We start from the raw sequence: 10,000 nt of genomic DNA on the forward strand, positions 1-10,000 counted from the left end.
CTCCCAAATCGCTTATCTGTGGTTTGGGCTCGTCATTAACATCTATGGTAATCACTGGGTTGATGAATCTTTCTTGGTGAATTCAGCGCAACAGTGAACCAAGGATTTATCTTGAATGTTTATACGTTTTATACGTATTGCAGGCAGTGTCCCGTTGAATGTTGTATTATCCCTACTGTGATAATTGCTTTTTGAGAGCTGCCTTTTTGGCCAAAGTAAAACTTGTAGTTTTTTTTCTTTGCATGGGAGAACGTTCATTAATTATCGATGAGGCAGCAAAATTACTCCGGGTATTTTTATAATAGCGCGCATTTTTACATTTTTAGAACATCATAAAAAACCCTATTTGCTTCATCATGCAGTCAGTGTGTCATAAGTTTCCGAGGCATATAACCCGTCGTCCAATGTTTCTGTCAACCAAACTAATATCTTTATCTGTTTGAAAGGAACTGAGAGTTGAACAAAATTATACCTTAGCAAATAAGAAAATAGTTGGCACAATGCATATGAAAAAGCGTAGCGGGAAATTTATTATTAATACGCCATGTTGAAGAATCATTTTAACGACTTTGCGAGGATATGCCAAGAAGGATTATTTATTTATGGAGGACTCTTAACGAACCCGCTGGTTTCACAGAATACTGATAAGGTTATGGGTTAATTTTCATTAATTTTGATGAGTCTTCAAGTTTATTTTATTTTGTTATTTTTGTGTATGCGGATCGTTTAACCCTTGAAGGTAACATTTATTTTTCCTGGTTGACCGTATTTCCCGCTTCAGTTCGCTTGTTTCTTGGCTTAGTTTAAAACGTCTTTCCTTTCCTTTAGCTCCGAAACGGCTACAATGTACGGGGTTATTCATGATATTTTCTTTTCCTTCTGTTCTGTCCGATGATAGCTTCTATATTACTTTTGGAATAAATTTTGAAGAACAATGACTGAGATGCGAGTTTGACCATCTCTGTAAAAATCAATAATACAGTGCCTTGTTTGATAGGTCGTTTTAAATAGCATTACTTTTAATAATTGTCGTCGTTTGAGAGGCCGTTGTAGTGGCATATGTTGCTTGAGCTTCAATTTTGGCCTTTTTAATTAGTAGCAATAGGAATGGCAGTATCATCGTTGCCAACCACAGAAAATGCTCCATTTTAATGCTAAATCACATGTCATACGAAGTGTTTACTGTTCGCCGGAATCAGCCGTGCCGGGGTATGATATTAACACACACCTTTCAGTCGTTAGCTGTCAAAGGTTTTTAAGTTGCGTAACAACAGCGTTAAAAGGAACACTAAAAGGCGTCTTTGCATCGTTGAAGACCAAACAATAATGCTGTTGTTTTGTTACGAATAACCCATTGAAGTACACTCGAGCTATTCTTTGATTGCACCTGACGTGACGGCGGCGCTTATTTCCCTTTCGTAAACGGTCGTTGCCATTTCTCAGAACGGTCGTTGCCATTTGAAACGGTCGATGCCATTTTTTAGCCCTGAATTACACTCATTAGGTCTAAGAACTCAAAAGGTTAGGGTTACTGGGAGTTGTGCCTCGCTGGTCATATGAGTTAGGGTTCGGGTTAGGGTTCTGTTTAGGGTGAGGGCTAAGAACCCGAGTTCGAGTCTTGAAATTTTCGGACTCTTTTTTTCCTCCAGTTTTTCTTTTATAAATGTTTTTTTTTCCTTTTTTGTCTTAATTTTTGTTAATATTTTTTATTAGTTGTTTCTTTTAATTTTCTTTGAAGTGTAGTCGACCGTTATAAATGGCATCGACCGTTTCAAATGGCAACGACCGTTCTGAGAAATGGCAACGACCGTTTACGAAAGGGAAATTTGCGACGGCGGCCATGTTAGTGGAAAGAACAATAGAACAATTTGACTCTATTATTATACACAACGTAAGCTACATTTTTCTATTGTTTTGGCACCAACATGGCTGTCTTATCCATGAGTGCAATCGAAGAATTCTTTGTTGCTTGCTGCATAGTTAATGCATGGAGATGGTTATGAAACTCGACAAGTTCTTTTGTTTGATGTATTTTGTCCGTATTTTTTAACCTTGCCCCTGCACAAAACACACCTTTTTTGAAGAAGATAACCAATCAAATCCTTCGATTCAATTATGCGCATCTAATTTGCGAACCTGTGGGAAGCAAAAACAAAAGATTGTGCAGGGTCACAGTCAATTCAACATCGATTGCGACATTGTTCTCGCTTTTGAAAGGTTTTAACGTTTTATAACCAGTCCCTCGATTAACTGTGCTTGCAGCCAAGGATGGAGGGGATGGAAATAGACGCCAAAAATTAAATATGAATAGTACTTTGTGCCATAAATTTGTTTCATAATTATTAGTGCCGGGATTGTTAGGAATGTCTTACATGTGAGCTAATGTACTTACTTAGATTTTTACACAGTTGAGCTAAAAACAGCAAATTTAGAATGACAGCTTCCCTTTAAGGTTATCCCAGAAATAACTTTTTAAACAACACAACTCAAAGGCTCATGACAACAACGTGTCTATCAAGCATAACATAATGAGTTACAAACAACAGAGATAAATCCCACTTGCAATCCATGTTAATCTTCTTCAATTTTAATTTTGCCCATCCCTGCCTCCTTTTGCATTTGCAGTTTTAGTGAAACTTTCTGTTTCGTTTGATTTGGTTGCCAATTCCCAGTCGCTGAATTTGGCTTCAGTAATGGTTACTGGGGTTTGCAGCCTCGTTTTGATACCTTGGAGGGTTCATTGCAGGTCGTCGTAAATGAATGTTATTATGGCCTCGCGAAATTTCGTTCGTTGTTAGTCAAACGAATTGCTCATGAAAGCTAGTCTTTTTATGTTAAGAGATTTGGCTATATTTCATGCCTAGATGAAACTGACGATGAAGTTGAAGATGCTGTGGACAAATTCGAAGGGGATGAATGCAACCCAACATCAAAGGTATGCCGAGGTTTAACTTGATATTTTCTACAACGGGATTTGATCAATTCAGTAGTTTCCTTTTGTCGAAGTAAAGTTTGGTGGCATGCGAAAGAGCCAATCACTGTTTTTTATTCTTTACATTAAGATTAAACTTCTGGTTCGTGTGATAGTCTCAAGAAATTACCTTCGGCTGCGGGCGGATACTCTCGATTGCGATAACTTCTGGTATCCTTCCCTTTCATTGAAGTGAATGAACAAAGTGGTAATTTTTTTTCCATACAGCGTATCGCCCGAGTCCTGTTTTATGGAAGCACCAATAATCAGTCCATTCAACCGCTGGAGGTATCACTTGATGACGCTGTTACAAGCAATCAGCTGTTAGATATTGACTTCCATGGAAATGCAATCAAGCCGGAAGAAAAAGCAGAAGACACAAGTATACATGATGAATTCATACCGGAAGATTCGTGTTGTAGTAACTCAAAATGTGAGGGTGAAAATATATCCAAGAGCTTCCCCTTAGAAACTTTATTAGCTTCGCCATCAATCACTTCATCTGGCAATAACATGGCAGAGAGTGGCGACAAAATCACCACAACTTCTTTTGATGACATATCCAGGTCGAGATGTTCAAAACCGGCTCATAAACAAAGCGGGATACATTTCCCCTTTACTGACAACTTTCTGTCGCCGTCTTGCCGTATCCCGCTAAAAGCCTTAGCACAGTCTACTCCAAAACCGGTCGTCTCAAGCGTCTTTGATGCAGTACAAGACGGCAAAAAAGAGGGGGACTCGAACCTCAGTGGTTCTGCTTCGTCTTTTCAAGGATGCGAAAAGACTCCTTCCAAAGCGTTATATGACGTTTCGTGTCTTGCCTCTGAACATACTGATGTAACGTTTGGTTCCCCTTCAAGGTCTTTTGAGCTTGCTATGGCGCGTGAAACGGACAAACATAGCTCCAAACTAGAAAGAGATACTCGAACGTCTGGGCTTGGTAGGTTTTATTGACCTCTTAGACTTCAAACTGCATCTTCATCATCCTTATCATTTAACAAATTTGGCCTCTTTCTTACGCGTATTCCTCTTAAGAGCCACATGTATACACACCTGTATATGAATCATGTTAACATCAATAAGGTCAAAGTTAATTGACAGTCTATGAACCCAAATCGTGGTTACCATTCTTATTTACTCACAAGGTTTACGTCATAAAAAAATCGCATTAAAAAATATCTGCGACTGGCGAACGCGACCTTTACCCGGCCTTGTGGAAAAGTCGCGTTAGAAGGGTTTTAATTTAAAGGTTTGGAAAAGAAGGAATTTACAGAACTTCGAAAAGCAGAAATGGATAATAGTTCAAAGAGAATCAGTTTCCCATGTTAATAGTGTGGTACTCGGCTTACTTGTTGAGCCGATGTGATTTGTCGATATCATTGCGTTATCTCTGCCGATGTCGTCAGTTACGGCAGAGCATTCTGATTTTCTTCTGTTTTACTTTTTAAAATGATCTCTGTCGTTGAAGGCGCTCGTCAAAGATCGTCGCTCTTCGTAATATTTTTATCTAGAGCTTTGGTTGCTTGTGCGTCTGATAACATTTACAGCTGAATTTCCTTCTCAGGTTCATCCATTTCTCCAGTTTCCCCACACCTTGAAGGTGCGTTCAATGACACCGGCATAGTACAACCAACCGAAGTTTCTCATCAGGAAAATGGCGCTAAAATGAAACAGGATAACGTCACATTAAGCACTGCAGGAACCCTAATAAAACATGGCAATGAAGGTACGACGAAAATGACTTCAAAACAGCCCCGCAAGCCGATGACAGTCAGCCTTATGAAAAAGGACCTCGGCACTGAAATTTCTCATAATTTAGTCGCTGAAAACCAAGCTACCGAAGAGAATCCAAGCACAGAATTGAGCTGTGTCACCCTAACAAGGAAAAAATCATTTTGTAAAGCTCCCGGACTAAGGCGTTCCGTCCGAACCAAGCGATTTCTTTGCCCTACAGCAAATCAACGGTCCAACGAAGATTCAACTAAGCGTTTCAAAGCGGAAGGCTCGTCTATTGACGAGTCAGCTGTGTTGAAAAAAGATAATTTGGGAGCTGCAGATATTAGGGAAGATGCAAGGTGCGATGACGAGAAAAACATGGACGATAAGGTGGTTTGCATCTTAAGCTGTGGAGTAGGAAAGGGTGGACTAAATTTAGAAAAAAAAGGAAAACTGCCTACAGAAAATGGATGTGATCATAAAAGGGCAATAACTGAGACTAAAGAATATGAGGATGATCTCATTGATATGGACTCTCTCAGTCAGTTTCCTGTAGACTGCTTGCTGTCGCCTCCCTACTTGAAATATTCTTCAGTTCTCTCAAATGCACCCTCTTCGTCATCAGTGGAACGACTTCAATGTAAAATGAATGTAACGTACACGGTTTTAAAGGAAGAAACACAGACAAGTCTTAAAGAGTTTGAATCTTATCGTAGTTGCTCTAGAGACGATTTGGATTTGGAAGGTGATAAAAACTCCATTGGAAAAACGGAAAATTCCTTGTCGAGAGAAAAGGAAGAAGACGTGTTTGCAGAGCCTTTCTCGTCCCCAAAATTAAACACGAGTCCTTTGCCGGCTGATTTAACGAAAGGAGAGAACACTGATAAGATATTGGACAAAGGTGTGAAAGCTCCTGTAAGTTCCCTGAAGGAATCAGAATCGAGGAAAGAATTGTCGGCCCCAACCTTTATATCTCGAGAATGTGAACAGTCTATGGTCGACTTGAATAATGTTTTTAACCGGCTGGAGAAGTCTAAAGGAAACACAACAGATGAAAGTAAGATTTTCGATATGCATGCAATCCCTGGTAAATCTGCCTCATCGGAGAGTGGCGGTAATTGTGCATCGACTGCTGATGACGTAGAGAAGTTTTGTATGGATATGAGCAATTCTAGTACACTTAAGTCGGCGAAAAACGATGGTATCTCATCAGAAATTGTAGGCTTTCACACTGCAAGTGGGAAACGCGTTTCAGTTTCTTTAGAGGCACTAGCTAAAGCCAAGACAGCTTTGGAACAAGTGGATATTTCTCTTGGACTTCATAAAGGGCCCAGTGGAGTTCGGCTTCAGAGTTCAGGTGAACAAGTTAAGCTGTCGGAACGCTCAGTGAAACAAGCTGATGAAATAAATGTAAATTCTCCAGATAGTTCTGAGCGTAAAAATCTTTTTGAAGGACGTAAAAGCTGTAGTAGTGTGCCTGACGAATTGGAGAATTTCATGATAGGACGGCAAAGAGAGCCATTTACAAGTTCCGGAAATGATTTGGTATCAACGCTTACTGGGTATTTGGATAAGGCATACCGCGAGTTGGATAGTTATGAAAGTGACACTAAGGTGTTTGAAACGTCCTCACGACCAGAGTCTTATTCAGGAGAGAATTTATGCCAGGCAAAAGGGCAAAGAATCGTCCAAATTGGGGAAACTGCTGTACTAAACGTTGGTGACATTGAAAGCAAACCTGGAGCATTCGTTAATGATTCATTACTTGAGGACTTGTTAAATGACTGCAAAATGAAACGAAGAGATTCCCTAGAAAGCATACTAATTAAACAAAGTGAAAAAACAGTAGAAAGTCTTAAAGAAGGTAAAAGAGGGAACAATGACTCAGAATTGAATGGTTCTTCGTCGACTTCTTGCAATCAAGAAGTCTTGGAACGAAGAGAGAACGTTACCCCAGCACTACGCGGTGATGTTTGGTCGAGAAATAAGAGTACATTTGAGTCAGATGACATGTCTTTCTTTCCTGGTAATGGGAATGGCACGAACACGGAAGAGAAAGTTAGTGGAGCAGAGATTCCCAGTCCAAAAAATACAAGTAATTATCGCACGACCTCGCGAAATGCGGTGTTACAGACAGCAAGTGGAATGCTGGCAAAAATTTCCCAGCATTCTTCACAGGGTGCCAGTAGCAATATGAAGAAGATTAACGAGGAACTTTTTGATGACGAGCAAAGCTATTCTAAAAGAGGTTATTTGGGCTTTTGTGAAATGCAATCAGCGTACAAAGAACCAAACGCGGACTCAAACAAAGAATCACCGACGATCAGGGACTCAAGAACATCAGACGGAAGTGTTTCCACCGAAAGCCCACCCAAGAAAACTGTTAATTCGTTTCCTGGATTCCTAACCGCCGGGGGAAAGAAGGTGGCTTTATCCGAAGAGTCTTTGAAAGCTGGAAGAGATATAATGAGAAGACTGACAGAAGATGAAGTGATATCTTGTACCCTACCTTGCCATTTGGTCAATGTGGAGACTTATCCGGTTTCTAAACGGGATTGCGAGGCAGATGTTTCGATGCAAGCTAGAGGTAACTTGAGTGAAAAGCGAGATTGCAACACTAAAGTACACATTATACCTTTGGCAGAAAGCGTCGATGCAGATAAGAACTCTTTCAATCAAAATCACCTTTTAGAGGATAAAAATAAGAAACAATCCCTTGAATTCTTTGGATTTCAAACTGCATCGGGAAAACGAGTTGGCCTCTCGAAAGAAGCTTTGCAGAAAGGGGCTGTGATAATGGATCAAATTGACAGATCATTAAACCAGAATGAGGAGCAAAGAGCTCTAAACAATCCCAGTTTATCTCACTTCCATTGTTTCCAAACTGCTGAAGGAAGAAGCGTTAAACTGTCGAACGAATCGGTGAAGAAAGGGGTGATTATAATGCAGCAGATTGACAGATCGCTTGGAGGTGGTCCTGAGGAAATAACCGCAGCTGGTGAGTGCGGTGTTTCAAGCTTTCATAGTGAAGTAAGAGAGAGACTTAACAAACCTCAAAAGTTTCCTGGAAAGGAAAAAGCGGATGTGCAAGTGTTGGACGAAAGTCAGGCGGAAGAACGCAACAAAAACAAAGTGAATTCGCCTTTGTGCCCTGGTTTTCAAACAGCTGCAGGAAGGAGCGTGAAAATATCTAAAGAGTCATTACAAAAGGGAGCAGCCATAATGCAGCAGATTGACAAATCGCTTGACTTCATTGAGGAGGGCAGGAGATTTGCCAGTGGTAATTCAGGTTTGCAAAATGACAATGAGCAAAGCGTAAAACGTGTGAGAGATTCGCTGTGCATTGTGGACGCCATGAAGCAAGAAGGCGAGAAAGTGCTCAAAGAGATCAAGGCAAACAGCAGTACAAATTCGGATAGTGCTTCCTTTTTTCCTGGCTTTCGAAGGGCAAATGAACAGGGCGCTGCGCTATCAAAAGAATCGATAGCTAGAGAAGCAACGATGACCCAACCCATTGACAAGTCACTCGTAGAGAATGTGGAAAGCATTACATCTGCTTCATGTGGTGCAACTTGTATTGCTGGTTTTCGAACTGCAAGCGGTCAGAGTGTTAAATTGTCAAAGGAATCGCTGAGAGCGGGAGAAGCAATCATGAGAGAAATTGACAATTGCCTCCACAGAGAGATCAAGGGAGACGACAGATCTAAATCATGTAACGTCGCCAGTTCCTCTAGCTTTCAAACCACTGGAGGACAAAGCTTAAAGCTATCGGAAGAATCACTTGCGAAAGAAGTAGCCAGAATGCCAGAAATTGACAATTTTCTCATCGAAGACAACAAGGTGTCTAGTTCGTGGGATACGAGTTCTTTTACAGGATTTCAAACGGCTAGTGGCCAGAACGTAAGATTGTCCAAAAATTCACTGGAGAAAGGAGCCCAGATTATGCGTCATATTGACAGATCACTGGAATTGAAAGCAGACGATGTTGGGTCGTGCAGTTCTCCTACTTTTTGTGGTTTTCAAACAGCCTGTGGGAAAACGGTCCAGATTTCAGAGTCAGCCCTCTCCAAGGGAAAAGAAACGATGGCTGTTATAGACAAAGAAATTAGGTCAATGTCTTTGAGAAGTGAATATCGAGATATTGTGTCCAAGTCAACAGAGCAAGAAAAATCTGCTCTTGAAGAATCCTGTAACGGAAGAGTGCTTGTTGAAGAATGCAAAGATGAAGGCACTTTTAAAGGCTTTTTCACTGCCGGAGGTTCGAGTGTATCTGTGTCAGAAAAGGCGCTCGCTAAAGCAAAAGAACTTCTTCTGGAGACAGACATAGCTGTGGATGGTTCCAAATTGCAACAAATGGCATCTTTAAAGGAGAGTTCGATCCCTTTGATCACCATCGATCCAAAGAAAAGCCGAACTGCGGATGATGATGACGACGTATCTCGTGAAGTTCTTGAAAGTTCGAAAGCGCTGCTTGCGGATGAATCATTCTTGGATGTTTCGGAATACCTCCCTGATAAACATGACCAATGTTCTGCTACAAGAACGCCCTTGGAGACGTCTGCTTCTCGAAGTTTATTACTTGAAAGACAGCAAAGGAAAAATCACGAAGGTAAATAGTTGGATCATCCTCCGAAGACCCAGGGGCAGATGGTGTCCTCGCCCCCACTATCTGACCCTTGGTCTCCGAGGATAAAGTTAGATTGCTTTGAAGTCCAAACATTGCTAGACCTATTTTGCCCCCATATGCCAATTCCGGATCACGTGACAGTTTCAAAAGGACTGTTACTTCATCGTTTTCCTTCATGTCAGCGTTGAGTATAAAAAAAGTTTCCTCAAAGGACGATCATGGGGTCTAGTTAGGAAAAAACAAAAAAGCTTAAGGGATCATTCAATTTTTTTGCAGTGGGAACGTTTTATTCCAGATATTTCCCTGTAATAGCGCTTTGCACTATTACTAAAAATAGATTTTGTGATTTAGACCCCCCGCATAGACTCAGACAAACATTACGATCCGCTCAAAAAGTTGGAGCTAGTGCAGCTGACGCCATATTGGTTGTGGGGCAAACACGACTTAAATTACAGTGAATGTGTAGGAACTTTGCCGACTTTGAATCATTATAAATCCTTTAACATCTGACGATTGTGGACAGCGAGAATACCTCACAAAAAGCACTTCTATTGAGATTATTTTCGTGAAACTTTTGTAAACAAAGTTATGCAAATTCCCGCGAAATATGAAGCGACATGAGGAGATTTCTAATATCCAATTTTTAGACGTTGTTCCTTGTGCAATGATCTAACTTTCCGTTGAGT

The 10,000-nt window shown here is 40.7% G+C and overlaps 1 protein-coding gene across 5 annotated transcripts in view; it reads left to right on the forward strand.

Annotated features, from left to right (window-relative positions):
- LOC138016592 (breast cancer type 2 susceptibility protein-like) overlaps positions 1-10,000 on the forward strand; it is a 54,898-nt gene that overhangs the window by 13,787 nt on the left and 31,111 nt on the right. For all 5 annotated transcript variants that reach the window (XM_068863769.1, XM_068863766.1, XM_068863767.1 and 2 more), the window contains exons 5-7: positions 2,865-2,935; positions 3,200-3,911; positions 4,536-9,296. In XM_068863769.1, coding sequence (XP_068719870.1) covers positions 2,865-2,935; positions 3,200-3,911; positions 4,536-9,296 — 5,544 coding nt within the window. The remainder of the gene's footprint in view (positions 1-2,864; positions 2,936-3,199; positions 3,912-4,535; positions 9,297-10,000) is intronic.

The sequence above is a fragment of the Montipora capricornis genome, chromosome 9 (assembly GCF_036669925.1).
Source record: "Montipora capricornis isolate CH-2021 chromosome 9, ASM3666992v2, whole genome shotgun sequence".
NCBI classification, from domain to species: Eukaryota; Metazoa; Cnidaria; class Anthozoa; order Scleractinia; family Acroporidae; genus Montipora; species Montipora capricornis.